General features: G+C 52.0%; 1 protein-coding gene across 2 annotated transcripts in view; it reads left to right on the top strand.

Moving 5' to 3' along the window:
• Nucleotides 1-461: 461 nt before the first annotated feature.
• Nucleotides 462-24,291, top strand: part of Pgm1 (phosphoglucomutase 1) — a 30,712-nt gene continuing 6,882 nt past the window's right edge. The window contains exons 1-8 of one of the 2 annotated variants that reach the window (XM_010605067.2): nucleotides 462-517; nucleotides 5,856-6,018; nucleotides 6,272-6,418; nucleotides 7,972-8,097; nucleotides 9,720-9,910; nucleotides 11,004-11,158; nucleotides 13,038-13,153; nucleotides 23,571-23,706. In XM_010605067.2, coding sequence (XP_010603369.1) covers nucleotides 494-517; nucleotides 5,856-6,018; nucleotides 6,272-6,418; nucleotides 7,972-8,097; nucleotides 9,720-9,910; nucleotides 11,004-11,158; nucleotides 13,038-13,153; nucleotides 23,571-23,706 — 1,058 coding nt within the window. In that variant the 5' untranslated portion in view covers nucleotides 462-493. Of the gene's footprint in view, nucleotides 518-1,405; nucleotides 1,721-5,855; nucleotides 6,019-6,271; nucleotides 6,419-7,971; nucleotides 8,098-9,719; nucleotides 9,911-11,003; nucleotides 11,159-13,037; nucleotides 13,154-23,570; nucleotides 23,707-24,291 lie in introns of those variants that run through there. The other variant, XM_033758108.1, reaches the window with a different exon arrangement.

Genomic DNA, 24,291 nt, shown 5'->3' on the forward strand with positions numbered 1-24,291 from the left:
GTGGGGAGCTCAGACGTCCTGCGGGGCAGGGCCGAGCTGGGTCACTTTTCCCAGGAACCCCGACTCCCACCTGCACGTGACCAGCCCTGGTCACTTATAAGTGTGCATCACATGCCCAGAGCTTCACAGAGCTGCTCCTTAACTGGCCGCTGTGCCGAGCTCTGGAGGAGTTCAGACACGCCCTGAACTAGAGGAGGAGCAAAATCCCAGGGGCCAGAGGTGCTTGGTATTAAATTTATTCAGCTAAGAGATCTTCAAGCATTTTGGGTTCTTCACATGCAAAAGGCAAACTGCCTCACTAAAAATGTCTTTGTAAAAGTCAAGTCTATTTAAAACTGAGAAAATATTTAAAAATTAATATTGTGTCCATATTATTTTGCTAAAAACTTGGTCCAACCTCATGCACTCAGGAAAATATGTGTTACCCCTTTTCTGCTTACAGTTTTCAAGGATTTCATGTATTTCGTCCTCACTTTAGCACTAACTTGAGAGAATGACCAACTATTGGCTATTCAAGGTGAGTTTATTATAAAAGCTTTTAGTGTACAGTGAGTCACATCATGTTAGCTATATGGGCTTTTTTGTTTGCTTTTTACAGTGCTGGGGTTTGAATCCAGAGCCTTAGCCCTGAGCTACAGCTACAGCCAATTTTTATTTTTCAGTTTGAGCCAGGGTCTTGCCAAGTCAATGGGGCTCAAACTTGTGATCGTCCTGCCTCGGATACCCAGAGAGCTGGTGTTGCAGCAGGCAGCACCACACACCTGGTTTTCACCATGCTTGGTTTTCAGGGATGTTTGTAGGTGTCTTTTTCTGGAACCGAGTACTGTTTTGTTAAGTAGTAAATAAATGAATTCTGCTGGGTGATACTTTCCCTGCTCTGTGGTCACATGTGGGAGGTAAAAGGCCTTTGGGATCCAGATGAGTGACAGAGGAAACAAGTTACTGGCTGCCCACTTCCATTTTAAGACTGACCTTTAGCTCTCTGCAGGCCTGGGTTGGTGACAGATGGCCTTCTCAGTCGGGGACACCCAGGGCCCCAGGTCCAGGCAGCCAGAGCTGCACCAGTGTCTTGTTCGGAACCTGCATCGCGGCTATAGCCACCTGGCAGCTGCCTGGTGTCTGTGCCCCAGTGTGCCACTCTGGGGCCGCTCTGCCCTAACGGGGAGCCGGGAAGCCATTGCGGGGCCCTGGTGCTTATGTGGACATAGCAGCCTCGTCCAGGCAGCCTGGCGACTGCTGCTGGCTGCGCGGTGGGCGTGTGGCCACGTGACCGTCGTCCCAGTGCGGGGAATTAACTGAGCTTCTCACTGCGCCATTGCCTGCCAGGCATCTGTGTGGTTGCAGCTTGGGGCTGCATGGACAATCAGGGATCCTTGACTGCTTTTGGGGCCCCTCACCAAGCCGACCGTGGCAATGCAGGATGAGTGACTTTGAGGAGTGGATTTCCAGGGCCCACAGGAGGGGGGACAAAGGCCCCCTCCCCCTGATGACCTTTGCCACTGCCCCCTACCACGACCAGCAGCTGGGAGCCAGTGGGCTGCGCAAGAAAACCTGTCACTTCGAGGCAAAGCCGTGCTACCTGGAGAACTTCGTCCAGAGCATATTCTTCTCCGTAGACCTGAAGGATCGGCAGGGCGCGTCCCTGGTGGTCGGCGGTGATGGGCGCTATTTTAACAAATCCGCCATAGAAACCATAGTGCAGATGGCGGCCGCCAACGGGGTTGGTACCCGGTGGCTGGTGCTGTCCCTGTTGCCCCGTGTCTTGCTGAGAATGCAGTGCACTGACATCCCTAACCCTCCCGGCGACCTCCTGCACCTCCAGACTTGCCACAGTGCTCTGGGATCCGTGCATGCTTGCTGTGCTCTGTCCCTTGCTCGAAAAGTGCATGTGGCTCTTTGAAAACCACCCTGGCCTGCAGCTTTGTCTCTGCATTGCGTGCGGCGTCCGGGGCGCTGGCTGTGCTGGGGCTGCGGTGAATGCAGGGGAGGCTGTGTGCTCCTGCAGGACTCACTTGCAGACAGAAGCCAGGGTCTGCTGCTCTTGGTGGACCCTCTTAGCAGCGGTAGGCGGGCCTTCCCGGACCACCTGCTTTGGAGGGAACTGGACAGGAGGAGCCCTGTGTGGGGATTGTGCAGCAAAGCAGAGAGCAGAGAGGGACTCACCGAGAGCCAAGGGTCCGGTCTGCAGCTCCAGAGCTGGGCTGGCCAGACCCTGAAGAGCACCGGGAGGGCCGTGGCAGAGAGAGCCCATCTGCTGCCCCAGGAGGGCCCTGGAACATTGCTGGTTTTTCTCCATAGATTCCCCAGGGACCCAGGCAAGTGAAAAATTGCAGTGACTTGCAGTGTCTTGGAGGAGGCTCAGCAGAAACACGAGCGCCTGTGCGTTTCGGTGTCTCATTCTGGAAGAGATTCTGGCTTTGAGAACATGAATTCTAGCCTTGCAAATGCGTGTGTTGGGTGTTGGTTTTCAGTCTGTTCTATTGCTGTGCCCAGCATGTGTGTTTGCAGAAAACCCAATTAAAAAGAAAAACAACCTCATGAACAGAAAGTGAGTGTTTGTGGCTGCTGTTGGTTGTAAGGTGAGGTTTCCTTGATGGCTAGTTTCGGAATCTGAATGCTCCTCAGGTGGCTGTTGCTAATAAAGCTCTCAAATATGAAATTATTATGAAGCACACACATTTTTAAGATAAAATGTGACATACTGTAAATTTCTCCTTTGAGGAGAGCTGCGCAGGGAATGGTATTAAGATGCTTTTAATCTTTGGAAAGGAACGAAAGGGACATTATTTCTCCACATACACCTGATTGTGCAGGAATCCGGGGCCTTGTCCCCTCGGCTGTGATGGATTTGGCTTCATTTCATTTCTGTGAGGGGCTGAAGGATGGGAAGAGGTGGTGGGAATGTGTAATTCAGGCCACCCCCGGGCTTTCGCACATCTACTGTCTGAAGCTTTGCTAAATAATGCATCCCGGTGGCAATAACTGACTAAATATCGGAACCATTCTTCGGTAGCGCTACGGCTGCCCAAGTGGTATTTTCAGGTCTTTTCAAGGACATTCCTTAGTAAAAATAGCATCGCACTGAAAGCGGCTGTGCTGGCCAGGCAGATTCTATAAGATGCTCAGTGGGCTGATGGAGCCGCGAGATTCTAAAAGGTTTGCTTTCTCCTTTCTCTACTGTGTCCTAAATTCTAGTTATTTTAACGCTGCCTTGGTTGTAGATGGGACTGCAGTGGGGAGGATTATTGCCGCTGATTTTGCAGAAGTTAGTGCATCTTCTTTTGTCCACGTCCAATTAACAGAGGACTTGCAAGGCTAATGAACTAAATGCAGGCCATTTTATTTCCTCCTGGCGCGTTTGTGGTTATGAGCTATCATTACCTGCCCTGGAAGTTTCTCGAGCTGAGTTCAGGGCTGCCCGGAGGATCCCAAGTTCAAGGCCAGCCTGGATAACTTAGTGAGACTCTGTCTTGAGGCAAACGTAATAACCAGGGCTGGGGAGGTAGCTCAGTGTTGGTAGTGCACACCAGGGTCCCTATTTTTCATCTACTTATGTCTCATTCTTCATTTTCCCACTCTGTAACACCCTCCAATCCAATTTCCTCCTTTTTAAAGGCCAAGTAGTATTCCCTTGTGTGCACTCGCAGCATTTGTTTTGGTTGTTGCCCTGGTGAAGGTCATCTGGGTTGTCTCCATCCTTGGATTGTTGTGAGGGACACTGCCCGGAATGGGGGTGCACATGAGTCTGCCAGGTGCTGCTTCTGGTGTTTGGGGGGTGACCTAGGAGCTGGGTTTCCGAGTCAGGTGGCCCAGGGAGCATGAGTAGAGGAAGGCAGACAGCCATACTCCGAGAGGAGCACGGCGTGCTGAGCAGGTAGGTGGCTCAGCCTGGCAGAGCAGGGATTGTCCAGGGGGAGAGAGGTGCGGAGGCTGGAGGGGAGAGGGTATGGGGTAGAGCTGCTGCACCATCCCTGGGGGCTCATGAAGGGCTACAGGGAGCATGGTGATCCGGCCAAGCCTGCCCTTCCTGGGCTGAGAGGCGCGGTGTATGGACCCTGCCTGCTCTTGGTTCCTGCCCACTCTTACGCCATGGTCCCAGCCGTGACTCTGCACCTGCAGGCCTGGCCAGGAGGACTGGTGGAGTCAGTGCTGGCCTGGGGTGTGGCCTGGCATCCAGCAGCTCAGCTCAACCCCACATCCGTGCAGAAGCTACAGCCCTGGCCGCCCTCCAGCTCGCTCCCAGCCTCGTGTCCACAGTGGGGATTACAGGGGCCTCAGTGCTGTCCCCGGCAACGCCCGACCCTGGCCTTGTCATCTCCCCAGCCCATCCAACTGTCAGTGTGTGTCATGGCGAGTGTTGGGCAGGCAAGGAGTGAGGGTGGGCATTGGGGTCACGTGTCTCGGCCTCAGTGTCTCGGCCGTGCGATGGGCTTGGGAGGAGTGGAGGTGAAAAGGGAAAGTGGCCGGGTGCAGGCAGATCAGGGACAGCCCAGGGCATCACTTCTGCAGTGCCCACGGCTCCGTCAGCCCACAGGGGAGCCGCCTGCAGCCCTGCTGGTCCCCACTCCCGGGGGCGGGACACAATCCATCAGGCAGCTGCAGCAGAGCTGTTCAGAGACACTGAGAGCCCAGGGGAGGGTGTGAGCCAGCTGCTTCGGGAGCTGAGAGCCCCGGAGAGAGTCCCCAGGAAGCCAGCTGTCTATTGGCATTTTCGTCATCAGAACCCCCCAACCATATTTATCTTGGGTGGAATAAAGGGGAAGTCTGAAAAATGTTCCTGCCTACTCTTCACCCAGAAGGGGACTGGGAAAGGCGCACAGTTCCCATCTTAGGAGTCTTTTAATTTTTAAAAATTTTTTGATACAAGGTCTCGCTATGTAGTTCAGGCTGGTGCTGAACTCTTCACATAGCCCAGGCTGGCCTTGAGCTCACAGTGATCCTCCTGCCTCAGCCTCTGAGTGCTGGGATTGCAGATATGTAGCAGCACAGCCACCCAAGTCTTTCCCATCTTTCTACATACGTCAGAGGAGTGGATAAAGCTTGTCCAGCTTCGGTGACGTTGAGAATCAGATGTAAATTACTGTCATTTCCGCAAAGGGAGAGTGAGAGCCAGGCTGACTCCCTCTGTGAGAGGCAGAGGAAAGTGAGTTAGGGCTGCAGGAAAAGTCCCAGCTGTGGCCTCGCCCCGGGGTGCTGCTGTGTGGGTGCCCTGTCATCTCCCCTGTGTGGCTGTCTTGGGCCCCGGAAGTAACTGGGAATCACTGAGCTGAGGACAGAATCCACACGCAGGACTGAAGTGCAAGCCTGGCTGGAGAGAGACGCTGCAGGATGCACCTTAGATTAGTCCTGACATAGACGTAAAGTTTGCCCTTCTCCCTTTTTAAGAACTTGACTTTACAGACGCCTTCTCTTTGGGTAGAATCCCTTGAACTAACGTTCTCCTTGTGGATTGAAGGGCTGACTGAGTTGAATAAAAACTTGTGTCTTAGGACTAGGGATTTAGCTCAGTGGTTCTGCCACCTGCCTCACAAGTGCAAGGTCCGGAGTTCGATCCCTGGTGCGAAAAAAAAAAAAAAGTGTCTTCTCTGTCTTCGAATGTATCCAAAGTCTGAACCAGATCTGCAGAAGCCCTGTTAGGAGGATGCTGTTTTCCTGCCAGCCCCCTGCAGCACCCAGACCGTGCACCGCCCCTCCACTGCCAGCCCCACCATGGTCAGAAGGATGGGCTCGATTCCGACGCCATTCTAGTTCAGGCCACACTGCAGCATCCACAGAACACGCATGCTGGTGCTGGGCTGCGGCTTGGGGTCTGGGTGGCTTCCAGGATGTGACAGTGCTCTGATTCTTCCTCCTAGATCGGGCGCCTGGTAATCGGGCAGAATGGGATCCTCTCCACCCCGGCCGTGTCCTGCATCATCAGAAAAATCAGTGCCATCGGTGGGATCATCCTGACGGCCAGCCACAACCCAGGCGGGCCCAATGGTGACTTTGGGATCAAGTTCAACACCGCGAATGGAGGTGAGGTTGTGCCTGCTTGCTTCCAGCTGGGTCAGCCGGTACCTGGCCTTTGTCCTCTGTGGGAAGGGGCCGTGGCTTCCGTTTGGTGGCTGTGAAATGCTTCCCCTGCCTGGGCACGGGAGCCACGCGGGTGCCTTTGCTTCCTCTAGGAAGATCCTGGCTTTGCTGCCTGAGGCTGCAGGGCTGCTGGGCCCCGGGCTCTCCACTTTCCCATGGCAGCGAACAGTGACCACCGTCTGCTGCTCACCCCCAGGTCCTGCTCCCGAGGCGATCACGGACAAGATCTTCCAGATCAGCAAGACCATCGAAGAGTACGTGATCTGCCCCGACCTGAGCGTGGACCTGAGTGTGCTGGGGAGGCAGCAGTTCGACCTGGAGAACAAGTTCAAGCCCTTCACAGGCATGTCTGTGCCTCCTCTTCCCCTGTACCTGTTTCCTGTTCGAGGCCTTGCTACAGTGGGCTCTGTGAGTCTTAATCCATCAGCAGGCCTAGAACTGGGCATGGGGCCCCACAGCCTGGGTCCCTGCGCCCTCCCTGCCGTGGTGTCATGGTGCCTCATTTCCAGGGCTCCCTTTCCACTCGGGGCCAAGGGCCTCACCGCGCAGACCTGCAGAGCGCCACGCAGGCCACTCCAGGAGCGCTGAGGTCACATGGTGGCCGTGGCTGCGGTTTCTGTGCAGAGACACAGCACTGAGGGGGCTTGGCTGGCTCACGGCCACACAGGCAGCGAGAGGAGGCGAGCAAGCAGGACTGAGTTGCAGGCGCGGTGCTCCAGCCGGCCTCCCTTCTTCCCTGCCCGGTATCCAGTCAGTCGTCAGGCCTTTATCCAGCGGCCCTGAGCCTCTGCCAAGTGAGGCAGCCATGGCTGATGGTTTGCTGCTGGATGCCAGGGCACTGGCACCAAAGCAGTGAGGGTCTGTGGGTTTCTTCTCATGCGTGGAATAAGGGCAAGGGGTTCGCTGGGGCTGAGTCTTGACTTTCTCCGTGGGTCCCTGTTCTCCTGGACTGGAGCCTCATGTTGTGCTCGGGGAGAGCTGACAGCAGTGTCCTGACCCAGACCAGGTGGCACCTCAGTGCAGCCGGAAGACTCCCCAGAGTTCCGGAAACTTCTGGAGACAACCATAAACTTTTTCTGTCTTAGAAGTGTCGAAACCCCTGAAAATCCAGTAAATAACAAGAACAATAATGATGCTAAATTGTTATGTTTGTTTTATTCTGTGAGTAGTACATATAAAAGTGGCTCATAAGGACATTTTCTTTTTGAGCTGGACATGGTCTGTATCTGTAGTTCCAGTAATGAGAGGCTGAGGCGGGAAGAGTCCTTGAACTCATGAGTTCAAGGCCAGTGTAGGTAATACAGTGAGACCCTGTCTGATGTTTTTTAAAAAAGCTTTTAAAAAAATCAGCTTTATACCTTTTTTTTGAGACAGGGTCTCACTGTGAGGTTCAGGCTGTCTTTGAACTCAGTGTGTGGCCCAGTTTGTCCTCAGAATTCTCAGTGATCTTCCTGCTTCAGCCTCCCAAGTGCTGGGTTAACAGGCTTGTGTCACTGTGCCCGGCAGTGTGGCGGAAAGGAGAGTGTATATAGCCTTAAGGAAAACCCCGTGCCCTGGCGGGGCAGGCAGGTTCCCCGCCTTTGGGTTCCTCGTCTGTAGGGTGGGACTGACAGCGTTTGCCTGTGGGGAAAAGGTTGGTGTTAAGATATCACTCGGGGTCCTGTCCCCTTGTGCTGCCCTGTAATTGTACTTTCTTTTTTTTGTTTTTTGTTTTTTTGGTACCGGGGATTGAACTCGGGTCCTTGCACTTGCAAGGCAGGCCACCGAACCCTTGAGCTAAATCCCCGGCCGTGAAATTGTACTTTCAATGCGTGCTCACGGCCGTGGACTCGGCAGAGAGCACGGTGCCCCTGCACGAGCTGCGTCCTCACCGCGTGGTGTTGCTTGTCCTTGCAGTGGAAATCGTGGACTCGGTGGAAGACTATGCCACCATGCTGAGGGGCATCTTTGACTTCAGTGCCCTGAAGGAGCTGCTCTCTGGCCCGAACCACCTGAAGATCCGCATAGATGCCATGCACGGAGGTGTGGATGGCTTCTCAGGGGCGGCAGCTGCTCCCTGCTCTGGGTCCTGCTGCCTTCACAGCTCCCCCGCTCCCATGGTGAACCGTCGTGTGGCAGCCGGTGACTGGGGACGCAGTGGGATCGGGGCACACACAGCGGAGCCCGCTCAGGCAAGGTAGTGGGAGGCCAGTGTGTGCGGCAGACGCCAGGGCCTGGGTCCCAGCCCGGGGTCGTGAGCCTCCCTGTCCCACAGAAGCCACGCATTCTCCTGGGTATTTCCGAGGGCGTCACCAGCGGCTCCCGAGCCACGCCCCCGTCACCACCCCACGTACTCCTTTCCCTAGAAGAGGGCGAGAGCCAGCGGGGGTGAAGTCCATGGACAGCAGAGTGCCTGGCCCCTCTCTGTCCTCTGTCCCTGTGTGACAGGGAGTAGGGACGGCAGTCTTGAGTGACCCTGCTCCGAACAGGGCCTTCCTCCCTGCAGGGCCGAGAGCTGTGAGCTCGTGCGTGTCTGTTTCATGGTGACTTCATTAGGACCCTGTGTCCACACATTGGCCTGTGTGACTGGGAGGAGACTTTCCGAGCCCTTGCAGTGACGCCTGCCAGCCTCCTGTCACTCTGCCACCTCAGTGAGGGGGACGCTGCTCCCCTGGGTGTGCGAGTCCCCATCCCGGAACCTGGCTCCTTCCTTATTCGGCCTTCGGTGCCCCCAGCAGACCGGATTGAGCCCCTCCACACACCCGACAAGGGTGTCGGGGACTGGGGGGGCCGCACGGAGGTGGGGGCAGCTGGATTCCCAGTGTCCTCTGGGGGTGTGAAAGTGGAGTTTGATCAGGGCCATCGGAAAGGCTTCCTTCAAAGATTTCCCCCAGGGCGGTTGCTGTGGTAGAAGTGTGAAGGCTTCGAGGAGACATCATACTGGGGCGAGAAGAAGCCGGATCCAACTTGGGACGGGGCCTGTGAGGGGCCCCGGGCAGGACAAGCCGCCGGGAAGTTGCTTCCTTCTTGGGCCTTCCAGGTCCCATGGAGGCTTCCCTGTCTGTGTCCTAATTGCCTTGCCGCTGTCACCGCCTGAGGTGTCAGGAGCTGTGGACACAGTGTGCTTGGTGGCTCTGCACACGGCGCTGTCAGCACGCGGCCAGTGTCGCTGTTGTCTGCTGACGTGGCTGATCTTGCGTGTCTAGCCTGACAGCGCAGGAGGACGAGGGAGAGAGCTCGGAACCCGGCTCCCACCCTCTGGCTGGGGGAGCCCAGGCCAGCATCTTCTTGTGTGCACCCTGGACCGGGTCTGACGTGAGCATTTGCCAGGCGCGCCACGTTCTCCTCAGAGCTTCCCAGGCCGCGCTGTCGGCCCTGTCGGGTTTGCACAGTGATGACCTTTGCCTACCGATGGGAGACTGAGGCACAGGGAGGCTCGGCCCTTCCCCAGCAGGGTGCAGCCCGGACTGGGAGTCAGGGATTTGAACCTCTGTCCTGCGTCCAGGCCCTCATGCGCCTCCCTCTCCTGCTCTGTGCGCGAGCTGGGCTGTGTTTCCCGACCCTGCCTGTCTGGGTTCCTCCGACCCGGCCCCCTGTCCACCAGCCCGGGTGCCACGTGAGCCCCATTCCCTTCCTGACTCTTGCGTTCCCTGTGCTTTGTGCAGTTGTGGGGCCCTATGTGAAGAAGATCCTCTGTGAGGAGCTAGGCGCCCCGGCCAACTCGGCGGTGAACTGCGTCCCCCTGGAGGACTTCGGCGGCCACCACCCCGACCCCAACCTCACTTACGCAGCCGACCTGGTGGAGACCATGAAGTCAGGGGAGCATGATTTCGGGGCTGCCTTTGATGGAGACGGGGTGGGTATGGACTTATCCAGTGGGCGCTAGCGGGCCCTGGGAGCCAGTGCTTGACAGCCAGGAGTTGGGACAGCTACCAGAGGCCTCTCTACTGGAAGTGGAGTCACTGCAGCCCCTGGTGCTCAGCCTCACAAGTGCAGGGCTTTGGTCCCAGGTCTGATGTACGAGGTGCTTTGCAGGCTGAGTCCTGACACCTGAGTCAGGACAACCTTCTGTCCTCAAACAACAGCTGACTGATTATCCAATCTGAAAAGGGCATAGTGGTGCACGCCTCTAACCCCAGCACTGGGGAGGCTGAGGCAGGAGGGTAACTGTGAGTTCAAATCCAGCCTGGATTATATAGCACGAACCTGTTTCAAAAACAAAATACATGCATATCTATCTCCTATTCACTCATATCAGCTGAAATGGTTAAGTTATAATCTTATAACCCATATGAACACTACTGAAACATTTCATGCTTTCTCCACAGCTAAAATCTTTATAAATGTTGGTTTTATTTACCTAGTGACCATGGAAGGCAGGGAAGAGGTGTGTTTGGGTCCGTTTTGTGGCCTCCTTGGTCCCTAGCAGAGTTAGGTTCTATACATGTTTACTCTAAAGTGGAAAATCTATTTCTGCTGTTGCTGTTCTTTACCAGTCTAGAAGTGACTACACCTTGAAAAACACCATTCCCTATCAGGATTTGGGGAATTGTGGGGCCATGGCAGACACTGCCGTCTGTCCTCCTGGGGGTACGGGCCGTGTCCGGCTCCTGCCCAGCAGAGGGCGGCAGGCAGCACGTGAGGGGACGGGGATGTGAGAGCCCTGCTCCAGGTCTGCTGCGTTCCCCAGGGAAGCCTGGCAGAACAGCCCCACTCCGCTCTCCCAGGTCCCCTCTGCTCTGGGAAAGGTCGGGCTGCTCGGGGGACAGCAGAGGGTCTGAGCCTTCATCGAAATGGTCCAGCTCTTGGCTCGAGCGGCCTTGGCCCTGGCCTTGCAGATGCAGAGAAAGGAAAGCTGGGCCTAGTGGGAGTGGATGAGGCGAGTGAGCTGAGCACTGCGCCCTCTGGCGGCAGGGGTCTGATTGCTGGCTTCCTCTGCATCCCCCCAGGACCGCAACATGATCCTGGGCAAGCATGGCTTCTTCGTGAACCCCTCGGACTCCGTGGCCGTCATCGCCGCCAACATCCTCAGCATTCCCTACTTCCAGCAGACCGGCGTCCGTGGCTTTGCGCGCAGCATGCCGACGAGTGGCGCCCTGGACAGGTGCGTCCTGGCCAAGCCCGGCTCTCCGAGCCCTTCGCATGCCCCGAGCGTGCCCGGTGTTTCCTGATGGGAGCAAGCTCGGGACCGGGCCCTTCTGAGGACCCATGCGCCCGCACGCCTTCCTCCCCAGCCTCTCCGCGCTGTGTGGGGTGCCCGGCTGGGCCTGAGCTTCTGCAGAGAGAACTGCGGCTCGGCACCCTCCAGGCTGCCTGGTGCATAAGAGTGCACATAACTTAACATGTGCGGGCGCAGATGAATTAACAGATGCCCGAGTGCCAGAAGCTGTTGGAGGAGTGAGTGCTGGCGCCTTTGTCTGCCCCTTCCTCTCGTGCCATCAGCACTGCGGCCCTGCCCCAAGCCTAATTGGAAGCTCAATTCGGTAAAATAGAAAACATACTGCGCTCCATTTTTATGCGTAGAAACCGGTGAGAACAAGCAGCTGAGACCTCAGCTGGGCTTGTATGTGTGTGTGAGACAGTTTGTGAAGGACTCTGTTATATACAGGAGCTCACATCCGAGACAACAGAAAGAATGAAAAGTAATAAATGAATGAGGACCAGGGAAAGTATCATTAGGACATGTCAAGTGCCCAGGAAGCTTTGGCTGAATGAAGAGAGATTGAAAGTTCACGTGTGGAGGAGTAGAAAGCAGGTGTCCAGACCGTCTCACTCCTGACCCTTCCCGAGTGTTACCCCATCCTGGACCCTAAATGCTTTGCACATTTTAAGTCATCTGGTGCTCACGCTGACCCCAGGGGAGCGCTCTGCGTACCCCGGTCTCCCAGGGGAAGACCAAGGGATGCAGTGAGGCCGTCACTCCCATGGGCAGGGACCCGGGCCCCGCCCTGGCTGTTGGTCCTGTGCCGGGTGTCGCTGCAGAGCTGGTGCTAACAAGAAAGCGGCGGATGATGTCCAGGGCATGGTGACGCGGGTGTTGCTTTGTGCATTCCCCACCTCCTGGCCACCAGGAGTCCTGATTTAGGTTAGAGGGGTCAGCAGGCGAGGCTGAGGCCCCGGCACCAGGTCAGAGCCGCTCTGTGCCAGCCTCAGGCCCAGGGCCACCTGGGAACAGCCTAATTCCGACTCTTGGAAGGGCTGAGCACCCACAGGTAGACTCTTACCTGAGCACTGCCCTGCCCAGCGGAAAGTTTACTGTGCTGTTTTAGAAATTCTCGGTTTGATTTTCCTCCAGTGTTAGATTTGGAAGCAAGCAGATCTCACTAGAGCTGAGGGTGGGACTTGTCAGGTAATTGTCCCTGTACAAAGAAAAAGGGAGTTTTTAAAGTCCAAGTTTTTACTTTTATTATTTGCTTGTTTGTTTTTGGTGCTAAGCACACACTACCGCTGAGCGTTAGCCCTGGCCCCACGCAGAAGTCTGAGGTAACCTGGGACTAGAGAGAGGGAAAGCTGTGTCGGTCGGGACAGAGGGGCCCTGAGCTCAGAGTGAGCGGCCGTGTGGCTGGAGACCCACACTGGAGATGCAAGGGACGTGGCCTGGGAGAACCATCCACGTGGCCCTGCCTGCGCCCTGTACGTGTGACCGTGCGGCTGTGCCACAGCACCGCTCTCTTGTTCTTCACAGAAAGGCTGTGCCGCACAAGGGGGCTCATAGAGCCCCCGAAACAGCCCTGCTCACTTTACTGCTGCTGCTGCTGAAACTTGGAACCACGGCCTGAAATCGTGCTGTCTCCTTCCGCTTCTCCCCTCCTTCTGAACCCACGCAGAATAGCCCACTGTGCCCGATTTTCTCTTGCTTTTCCACCGATCTCAGAATCGTGCAGACCTCTGAGCTCTGCTAAATCGGACCCTTGATTACGATACCAGCCGTTCTTTCCGTCTCGGTCCCGCTGTGATGTGACTTTGATTTCATGCCTTTGAAGGGTGGCGAACGCTACAAAGACTGCTTTGTATGAGACCCCGACAGGCTGGAAGTTTTTCGGGAACTTGATGGATGCCGGCAAACTGTCCCTGTGTGGGGAGGAGAGCTTCGGGACGGGTAAGTTGTACCCTGGGCTGGGTTTTATTTCCCACAACTGCCACCTCCAGCAAAAACCAAGACTGCTGAGATTAGCCCGGAAATGGCAGCAGGCTGCTGCATCCTAAATCAAAACACAATTTATTTATAACAACCCTGATGAAGTGTACACTTTCAAAAAGCAGCGGGTGCATCCAGCCAGGAGGGCTCGTTTTCCTTTCTCTGAGGATCATCCACCAAGTAGACAGGAAGTTGGGGGCTTCCCTGGCAGAAGGGCCATTGAGTCCGTGGGGATTAAACAGAGCGATAAACATATTTTTCTTGTCTCAGTGGCCAAGGAAACCTTCATAAATGTTTTCATTTCTGGAAAGAAATATGGAGGTATGAGCCAGGTTTTTGTTTTTTATTTAAGAAGAGGTTTAGAACAGCATTAAATCTTTCTCTTCCTTAGGCCCAAGTTTTTTAGAGCAGGGAGCTTTGATTTATCAAGGTGAGATGAAGGGCTGTCAGCAGAGAACTAAGTCAGTGGGTGATCAGGAAAGGACATACAAGTCCTTGTGCATGCATAAGATGTACGTGTGAACTGTGGCATGGGGTGGGGCAGGGCATGCTCCGGGGTGAGTCAAGAATTTAAACCTCACCTCTGGCCTGTCCAAATACTGATGTGACCACCTACATTCATCTCTCTCCTATTGTTATTTTTATTAGTACTACTACTACTACTACTGCTGCTGCTGCTACTAGTAATTTTTTCAGTACTGTGGATTGAACCCAGGGCTTTTACACTTAAGCTACATCCCTAGCCCATTTAATTTTTTTTTTTACTTTGAGACAGGGTCTTGTTAAGTCACTAAGTTGTCCAGACTGGGACTGAACTTGCAGTCCTCCTGCCTCAGCCTCCCAGAGTGCTGGGCTGGCCAGCGTATGCCACCACACCTAGAATTTTCCAAGTGTCTATTCAGACATGTGCTGGTCTCCAGCCAAACTGCAAGGTATTTAAGTGGCTGTGTGTCTTCTACCTCTTCCCAGGAGCTGGCTCTCTAATACCCCACAGTCACCCTCTAGCAAACAGAAATGACCAAAACCGAGCATTCTCTCAGCTTTGCAGCTAAGCTGCAATTCATTCTCTGCTCTGTTAAATAGAACGAAATCTGATTTCTTCTCCTTTCCTACAAATCCAGGGCCAGGTGAGTGGAAAGAGCTGGCAGATATGAGGCAGGTGTTGGCACAGTTCTCAGCATGCCGGTGCCATCGGGAGGGTGGCAGCACGTGACAGACCGGGAGGCAGTAAGCAAGATGTGTTTGGGGGTTGAACAGAGTCCACAAAGGATGCAGGATGGTCTCCCTGTGTTCTGGGGGTTTCATCAGAGGACATAGGACCCACCCAGTCCTTTTCTGCTCACCATGTGGGTGGTGCTGTGTTAGTCCATGTGCACTGCGTGAGTGTCCAGTGAACCTGCTGGGGTCTTCTCAGAAAACGCCCCCAGTGCTTTCCTGCCCAGGCCTGCCGCGGCTCATTCTTTTCATGGACAGAGATAGCCTGGGAGCCAGGCACCACGTCTAAAAGCCATGGACCTGTGTCAGTGCTGAGCCCAGAGAAGAGAAGTCTAGAACCAGCTTTCCTTGTGTGTGGGTGTGCGGGAGAATACTAATTCCACAAGTGAGTCCTAGTGTCAACAAAGATTGGGAAACTTGGAATGTACCTCTCTGTCTTGGTTAATTATAGTGGCATTAACATTTGAAGGTTCCAGAACATTCTAGAACCTGAAAGGAACATTCTGGAAGGAAACCTAATAGTAGAGCTTTATCCAAAAATAGTTGCCCACCACATCTTTTTCTTTTTTGTCATCTTTGGTGGTACATTCAGTAACAACTTGGCCTGTTTATCCATGTGGGAGGCACTGGGTGAGGAGGACCAGAGTCGAGCAAGGGTGCCTGTGTGACTGACTGAGGAGAGGCTCAGAAATGGATAGCACGAGCAGCTTCTGTCTCAGCTCCTATTGCGTCCCCTGGCCGGTCTTCACTTTGCATAGTCTGTAGGCCCAGCGCCAGCTTCTAGACACTTCTGAGGTCAGCCCTGCTCCTCTTGGAAGGCCAGACCCTGAACTGAGCCCTGACCTTGCAGAGCCCACCTGACCGGGGAGGAGCAGGTGAGGTGAGTGTTTCCAGGAAGCTGGACGGCACACCTTCCTTCACATGACTTAACGTATGTCAGCTTTTAGGATGTCTTAAAGTACTTTTTAGCCCATATTGGGTTGTGGATTCAGGTGACCCTTAATGTTTTTACCCGTGAGCATTTGTCAAGAAATTCCCTCTGTTATGTTTTGAGGGACTGATTTCTTTGAATGAAAGTGGCAGACTTTAGACTGTTCCTTGTCGAAGTCCACTCTTGTTTACTAACCCCTTTAGCAAATGACTAGTGCTTGTCATGGCTCTGTCTTCCCTTCTGTCTTTTATATCCAGAGAGAGACTGTGTCATGATACCGATGCATGTGTTCTCCCTCTCCCTTTGAAAAAAAGAACATTGTTAAGAGAAACAGTTCGTTAAAGATAAGCAAATTGTTAAACATAGCGGAGTGTAATAGCACAGGCCTAAAATCCCAGCACTCTGGGAGGCTGAGGCAGGAGGATCACAAATTCAAGCTTAGCTTGGACAACATAGTGACTTAGCCAAGACCGTATCTCAAAATTGTAAAAAAAAGAATTGTTGAAATTGTGCAACCCAGCCTGGATGGCCCTGGGCCTCCAGTGCTGTGACCTCGTGCAGCTGAGCCTATTTAACCACAGTACTTATTTCTGTATTTTTCCAAATGGAAACAGAGATACTGTCTCAGAAAAGCTCCCTGACCTTCCAGTGTGTGCCAAGCCCCTGGCTGCTGGTTCTCCAGGCGCCACAGCCCTATTCTTTCCTGAACCCACCGTGGCAGTGATTTTATACTTGCTTGTAATGATCTGACGCTTGTCTGCTGGCTCTGCTCACTGTAAGCTCCCCGAGGACAGGGCTGTCACCTGTCTTACCCTCTGTCGAGTCCCAAGAGCTTCCCATGGAGCTCAGCGTGGGACAAGTCTGAGGAAAGGCTTGTGGAATGAGTGACAGAGCACGCTCGTCTCTGGCACCATCCGTCTGGACAGACAGCTTCCTGCTGTTGGAAGGAAAGAGCTTTGATGTGATTTCCGTATGAGGCTGGCCCTGCAGGTGACCGGTCACTGTGTCCACAGAGAATCCTCGCCTCACCTGTCAAAGGAGAGAACTCAACCCCACTCCCTGCCCAGGGTCCAAGTTCGGGCACCCAGGGTCTTTGTGGGGAGAAACGAGCTTCTAGGAAAGGAAGGACGTTTGCTGGCCGAGAGGCACGTGGGGCTGTGTTCGCTCTCCGAGTCAGAGTGACGCTGCGGCAGCCCCGAAAAAAGAAGCCTGTGGCACCTGTGACTCTCGTCCCGCTCATGGAGGAGAAGCAGCAGCTTTCTTGTGTGCTTAGCGCAGCCGCCAGCCGGGACCCGTCCTCGGGCACCGGCTCGACACGGTGGTAGTTTCTGCGATGAGACCGAAGCAGGGAGCAGAGCGAGGCAGCGGGGCCCTGTCATCTCGGGCTGATCTCACGGGGCCGCGCTGCTTTCCTCTGACGAAGGACAGCGGCGCACGTGCTCGTCCATGGGGCAGAGGACAGGGTGTCAGTTCCATCCCACCGTGGGCTTGTGGGGAACGAACGGGCTTGTGCCGAGTAGTACAGCGTTTGCAGCCCCTCTTCAGGAATTGGGGGCTTGGGATGGAGAGATGCGAAGCCCAGCTGGAGTGGAGCTGGCTCTCGAGCCTGGAACCAGACCTGCTGAGAAGCTGCCGTCTGTTTGGTGCAGGGTTAGCAGAGTTTTTCCCTGTCCATCTTCAGATTGGGAGTGATGGCTTTTAGAATGTACCACTAGTGCTCTGCAAGAGTCTTTCCATTTTCATATCCCGTGAAAAGCCTGCTGACTTTCTCCGTCATTGTGTGGATTCATTCCTCAAATGTTTCTTAAGCTCCACTGTGCCCCAGAGGCTGGGTGTGGCTCTGGGGAAGCAATGGGCAAGATGTGCCTGCCCTTGGAGGGTGTGAGACTTTCATTTGGGCCAGGGAGTCTACCTGGGAGGTAAGCCAGAGTGCGAATGTAGCAGGTGGTGCTCCAGTGTGTGCCAGCTCTGCTTGGGCTGCCCTGCCTGCGCCTGGGGTGTAGGAGTTGGATTCTCCATCTGGACCTCTGCCCAGTCTGGCTTTCATAGCTGCAGGCTACCTTCTCTGCAGGCTCAGCTCCCAGGGAACATCACCCTAAGTCTGCAGATCCCCCAGGCAGGGTGCCCCAGCAGAGCTGTCCTGGAACTAATTACAGCTGACTCGGTTTACCGTCCTGTTGTGAGGCAGGGGTAGGCCTTGCTGGTCTGTGTCCTGGGAGCCTTCTGTCCCAAGGCCCGTGTGTCAGTGTGCAGTGATGTCCCTGCCCGGCAGGCCCCTCCTCTCCTCCTGGGTGCTGATGGAAGGGAAGCTTGTTTCCAGGGTGTCATGGAGGGCACAGGGGTCCTGAGGCTGGGACTGGGCAGTGTAAGGTAGAGAGAGCAGTTCTGGGCAGCCCCTCTCTGAGGACTGGGGCACCACTGGGGCACAGCACGAGGCCTAGGATGTGGAGGGCACAGGGGTTGAGGGTGGCGTCTTGGCCAGGGCTGAGCTGAAGCAGTCACAGGAGTGTGGAGGAGAGGCAGAGACAGAGCAGACCCGCGAGGCCCGGGCAGCTCCAAGATGCCCACGCTGCTCCTTGCAACCTAATCCCTGCACCATTAGCCCTGGCTCACTCTGCAGGGCTTGACATTTTCCTTGGCAGAGGCCGGGAGCTGCCCTGACTGGGCTGGCGTTGCGGGTATCATGAGGTGCTGATCAGGCCAAAGTGGAGGGACAGGTGTGTGAAGACGCTGAGGGGGCAGAATCCCTGGCGCCATCGTCCCTGAGCTGGAGCAAGAACCAAGAGCCCATGGCCAAGCCAGCACCACCTTCGTCTCCTCTGAGCTGACCTGGCTGGCAGTGTTTGCCCTAAAAGGCAAACGCGATGACCGGAGTTAATGCATGCTCATCATAGGAACAGAAGGGAGGGAAAACTGTGTTCCTGTTGCCCAGAGGAAAAGGCATATCAGATTATGTGCTTCTGTTCTCTTCCTCAAGATGCACAAAGAACGTGTTACTTTAAAAATATTTCTTTATTCATAACAGTACTGTGTGTATCTGTAGTGCTTAGAAGTTTACAAAATACCTCCACTTGCTTTGTTGCCGTAGATTTTTGTGGTTGTGTGATAGGTTAGCATTATTCCCATTTTGCAGGCGATAGAACTTAGAAAAGAGGCTTGGGGAAGTTAAGTGGCCAAATCCAAACAGCTTACAAGTCACAGAGCTTCAAATTCAGGTTTTCTTTTTCATGAGTGTGAAGCATTTTCTAGTGATCAAGTTATGGTATATGAATATGAGTGCACCGATACTCCAAGATTAATGTAAATATTGTGTATTGTAAATGTATGCCAATGCCTTAGTCACTGTCCCGTCCCTGGAAGAAAATACCCAACAGCCACAGTGTAAAGGAAGAGGAGCTCATTTTGGCTCAGTTTGTCATGGCTGACTGGCTCCAAGGCAACAGAGAAAAGAGGAAGCAGAGAGAGGGGAGAGCTGGGGAGAAGAATATTCTCTTCCAGGCCACAGCTCAGCAACCACCTCCAACCAGGCCCCACCTCCTAATTGTACGTTCAGTTGTGAATTCTTCCGTGAGTGAATCGCTGATGAGTATGAGCACCCCATATTCCGATCACCACCCAAACACGCGAGGCTGCTTGGGATCATTTCTCATATAAACTATAACTTTCACCTCGGCCCCCTAAGGACTCATGTCCACCTCATTTAGTTCATCTCTAAGAGTCACCAAAGTCTTAACAGTTTCAGCAGTGCAGAGACTTCCCATTCCAAAGACTCCTATAAGACTCAAGGCCAACTCTTATCTGTGAACCCGGTAAAAATAAAAAAAGAAAGTCAAACGTATCTAACAAATAATGAAACAGGGTAAATAGTCCCATTCCAAAAGGGAGAAATAGGGGGATAGGAATGGGACAAAAGTAAGACCGAAACCCAGTAGGGCAAACGTTAAATCCCCTCCTGGACCCAGTGGTGCTAAAGTGTGTGCTCCAGAGGGTGTGGGCGGCCCTGTCCCTACACCATCGCTGGCTGCAGCCCTCATGGCTTCTCTCCTGGCTGGCTCTGCTCACTGCCTGTAGCTTTCTACAGCAGATGTTCCCTGTTCCTGGCATCTCCAACTTCCTCGGATCTCCACTGGACTTTCAGCTTCACTGTCACAGCTTCACACACTGCCTTCTCAGGGGCCCACCACCTGGCCTCCCGGGCTGTTCTCTGGAATCTGGGTAGGAGCCTCCTTGACCCCACAACCCTTGTATTTCTCATGCCCAAAAATCCAGCTCCTTATGGTTGATGCCAAGATCTGCCATTAGCTGAAATAGTAGGTCGGCCCCCTTGGACAATGGCTGAATACCTGGATGGTTGATACTGTGAAATGAATCACAGGGAACTAGTTTCCTAGGTGGCCTTCTTGAACAGGAGGCCCAGGGGCTTACTTCTCAAATGAAAGCATTACAGTTTTCTTCCTGGAACCTTCAAAGGGCGGGGTCTTGATGATTCCTGAGATGCCTTCAAGGCACCTTTCCTATTATCCTGATGCAAAGTATTTGGCTTATTTTTAATGCTAATCTTTTGAGCAGTCAAACTCCTTGGCTCCAACTTTACAAGTGCTTCCTTTCCAGGCACCAGCAAAATTTTTCAAAATAAACAACTCTGCTTTATGGACCCGATAAAACTAAATCTACCTAAAGCATCCAGCAGTACCCATGCCACAGCCTGAATGTTAGATTTCTGATACTTCCTCTGGCAAATTAATTCATCCATCACCCTTAATCTTAGTTTCTTGCGAAGTTTCAAGACACACATGGCCTCAAGTGCAGCTGCCAGTGGAATCCTTGATCCTAATTGATGCCTCCTGTGCTTGCTTCAGCAGCATATATACTAACTGAAGCTTCCTGCCCTTTGCTGTCTGCATTCCTATCACCATTTTGGCCTTCTGAGTTTCACGGCCTCACCATGAAACTCACCTTACAGCATTCTATAGTTTCTCCACTTGGCATCTCCAAACATTTTTAAGCTCCTCCTACGTATAAGTTCCAAAGGACTCTAAACTACACAATCAGGTATAGTCATAGTAATAACCCTACTCTTGATACCATTTCTATCTTAGTCACGTTCTCATCACCGAGACGCAGTACCTGATGCCTGAAACTTAAAGGGGGGAGAGGTTTCTTTCGGCGAATGGTTTCAGTCCATGGTTGGCCAGCTCTAAGGCAGAAACAGCATGGTGGAGGGGCCCAGCAAAGGAAAAGATGTCCAACCCCTGGCAGTTAGGAAGCAGAGAGAAGGGAAGAGCCGGGGAGGGAGTGCACCCTCTAGGTCATTCTCCCAGTGACCCTTGTCTTCCGACCAGGCCCCATCTCCTAACAGCACGTTCAGCTCTGTGTCCCCATGAGCCACTCACCTTCCCTGAACACATAAGGCCTTCGGAGGACATTCCAGATCTAAACCATAACAGGGAGAAAAGAGAAAAGGGGCTAGCAGGGAGGGTGGGATAACTTTTAAGCAAGGGGGTTAGTGGCAAAGTGTCTTTGCTGTAAAAAAATTCTTTCTGATTTAAATATTTACTGTATTTTCAGTCAAACCTCACAAAACATTAGATGTGTGGTGTAATTGTCCTCAAGTAACTTGGTCTGAGACGGGCATGATTTTTAGATTTTATTTTCATTTCCATATAAAAGAGAAAAACCTTATTTAGTGTGGAACTATTACCTCCATGTTTTCAGCCTGGTCAAAAACAAAAACAGAAAAAGAGGGGCTGGGGATTTAGCTCAGTGGTTCCGCTGCCTGCTTTGTAAGTGCAGTCTGGAGTTTGATCCCTGGTACCCCCCCCAAAAAAAGTTAAAAATTAAAAAAAAATGAAAAAGAAAAAAGTGTGAGGGCAGTGTGGGAATTGACTTCACGGTTGTGCACCTGCTCAGCAGTGCTCTACCACTAAGCTGTGTGCCCAACTCTTCTTATTTTATTTGGAGACAGGGTCTTTTTAAATTGTCCAGGCTGGCTTCTAAATTGTGATCCTCCTTCAAGTTTCCTAGTAGCTAGGATTACAGGCTAGGCTATGCCTGGCTAGCAAAACAATGTGCAATTTTAATAAATAGTTAAAAATTTCAAAGTAAGAAAATATTCCAGTGGAGCACAGACAAATAATTCCAGTCTGCACACTGCTGCTGCAAATCCCCAGGGTACTGGGAAGGTGGCCAGAAATCAGCTCTTCAGGATGAACTGCTGGCAAAACACACTAACTTTTTATACTTTAAAATAGTAGTAAAGGCCAATAAAAATCTGTAGGTAATAAAATTGAGTAAGCATTTTCAAAATGTGTACATATAACACTAAAAATAGTGCTGTAGTTTTGCCAGCATCCAGTTTTGAAGCCTGTTAGTATTAAAATTATATCACATTGTAGAGAAAAATTTATGAAAAAAATTGTATGTTCTTATAAATCAAAAAGGGGAGAAAATGTTGGAGTAGGTGAACTAATCGTTAGATTCATTCACACGTGCAAAGAGTTCCCTGCTGTATTCCACAAGCGTTGCCAGTCCTCAGACACTGTTATAAAGGTGAACGACAGGTGCCTCTCAGACGTGCACTGGGGAAAATGATGATTAGGGCTGAAGGGAGATGGTGCTGCTGTAGATGTTGTGTGCAGGAAAGGACAGAAAGGAGCTCCTGCCTGCCTCGTTGAGCTGGGTGCTGCCTCTGAGAGGACATTTGAGCTGGGTTTAAAAGAAGGAGGAAAAGGAAAGGGGCCACATGCCTGCTGTTTGGCCAGCATCACACTAGATGCTCTGATAGTGCTAAGAAGAATAAGACCCACTGGGAAGTCCAGTAGGGCTAGAAGGCACCTGCAGAATTCAAGACAAAGCCACATGCAAAGCATGATTACAGAGGGGTTGTGGAGTTCTAGCTATAAGTCAGAAAATAGTTCAAGACAGTTTTCTTTCTGTTCTGTTTTAGAATAAGAAGTATAGGCTGAGAATGAGAGTTCTGTCCAAATCAGCCTCTTGGAAAGGGTCATGCGTGTAAGCACATCCAGAAATGGCAATTTCTTAATTTTGGTGAAGATCTTAGCAGATACACATGTATTTGTCACACTTTGTTTAAACAATCCTTATGGGTTAGAGAAAAGTGTCCCAGAGTGGGAGTTGCTGGCTGCATCAGTAGGCTTGTTTTTAAGCCTTTGGTATTTTTGGCCACGTTGTTTTCCAGAAGGATTTTTATTGTACACGCTCCTGCCGGCACACGCTCCTGCCGGTACACAGTCCTGTCATACACTTCTGCTGCCTTCAGTTGGAGACCTTTCTCTCTAAGAAATCTCTGATACTAAATTGCACAATTTTTAAATCTGTGGCTATTTGACAAGCAATCAGCAGCTTCTTCCTGTGGTTTTAACTTTAATTTGTCTTCTTAAAAATAATGGCAGCTATTATGTTAATTCATTGCCTGTGTTTAATTTTTGGTGCATTGCTTTGTTACACCCTTGGCCTGTTTTGCTATTGAGGTCTTGTTTTTCTCTTATTAATACATATGAATTTTTCTTAACTGAGTGTATTAAACATTTGCCTAAGAATTGTGAATGAGCTGGGTTTAAAAGTATGTCACTGGTCTTTTAATTTTACCTGAAGTAATATTGCTGTACAGATATAGAGATTTTAAGGTAACACATCAATTGTTTCATTTTATGAATAGTGAATTTGCATATATTTATCACACCCAAGGTATAGGAAATATTTTTATGTCATACAGTATTTAAGGGTTTGCTATCTTTACATTTAAGTTTTTGATTCCTTTGAATTTGTCTTTGGTGGTTTTTTTTTTTTTTTGGTAGGGAAGAAATCTGAAAATCTTCTGGACGATTGAGCTGGTTATCCAAACACTGTCTAAATATTAGTCCACCCTTTCTCTGCATCCTTGAAGCAAGCCCTCATCCTACCTCAGTCTCATCTGTGCTTGGGGTTTTCGGGGTTTCCTTTTGGTCCCTGAAGCTGCCGGGTTATTTTGGTTACTACAGATTTATAATGGCCGTGTTTTTCTGCTATTTGTTTAAGAGTTATTTCATTTTTCTGCTCACCCGTACTTTATAATTGGCATCTCGATGTGTGACCCATTGTCCCACTGACATTTTTATTGACATTCATATCTCTAAGTTCCTGGGAAGTGCTGCTTTCTGCTCAGCACTGTGCCATGGCCCTCAGGCCATCCAGAAGGGCTTCTCGGAGTCAGAGCATTCCCTGTGCCTACAGGTTCCGACCACATCCGGGAGAAAGATGGGCTGTGGGCCGTCCTAGCCTGGCTCTCCATCCTGGCCACCCGCAAGCAGAGTGTGGAGGACATTCTCAAGGATCACTGGCAGAAGCACGGCCGCAACTTCTTCACCAGGTAGGCACCGTCCCTGTCCAGCATGAGCACAGAGGGCCCCCCAGCATCTTTCCTGAGCCTCCGGCTTCTACCAACTGCAGACATTAGAAATAATTCAGCAAGGGCAGAGATGAAGCCATAAAGAGCCAGAAGATTCACCTAACATAACCAAGGGAAGAAATGCCTTATAAGCATTAAAATGCACCCACTGGGGGTGGGGGTGATAAAGCCTTGGAGTTGAATTCAGAAAAAGTGGCTTTGTCCATTATAGGCAACAGTCACATGGCACCAGGTGTAACAATTCCCAATTTGAAACTATACTACAAAGCCACTGTGATAAAATCAGCATGGTACTGGCAAAGAAATAGGCCTGAGGATCAATGGAACAGACTGGAAGACACAAAAACAAATGCAGATGTACTCAGCTACCTCATCTTCGACAAAGGAGCTCACCATCCTCAGTGGAGGAAAGATAGCCTCTTTAATAAATGGTGTTGGAAAAACTGGATATCAACCTGTCACAGATTAAAATTAGACCCTTATCTTTCGCCATGCACTAAATTAAAATCCAAATGGATTAAAGATCTAAATATTAAAACAGAAACA

Source organism: Fukomys damarensis, unplaced genomic scaffold (genome assembly GCF_012274545.1).
Source record: "Fukomys damarensis isolate Sample0158 unplaced genomic scaffold, DMR_v1.0_HiC HiC_scaffold_33, whole genome shotgun sequence".
In the NCBI taxonomy this organism is placed as follows: domain Eukaryota; kingdom Metazoa; phylum Chordata; class Mammalia; order Rodentia; family Bathyergidae; genus Fukomys; species Fukomys damarensis.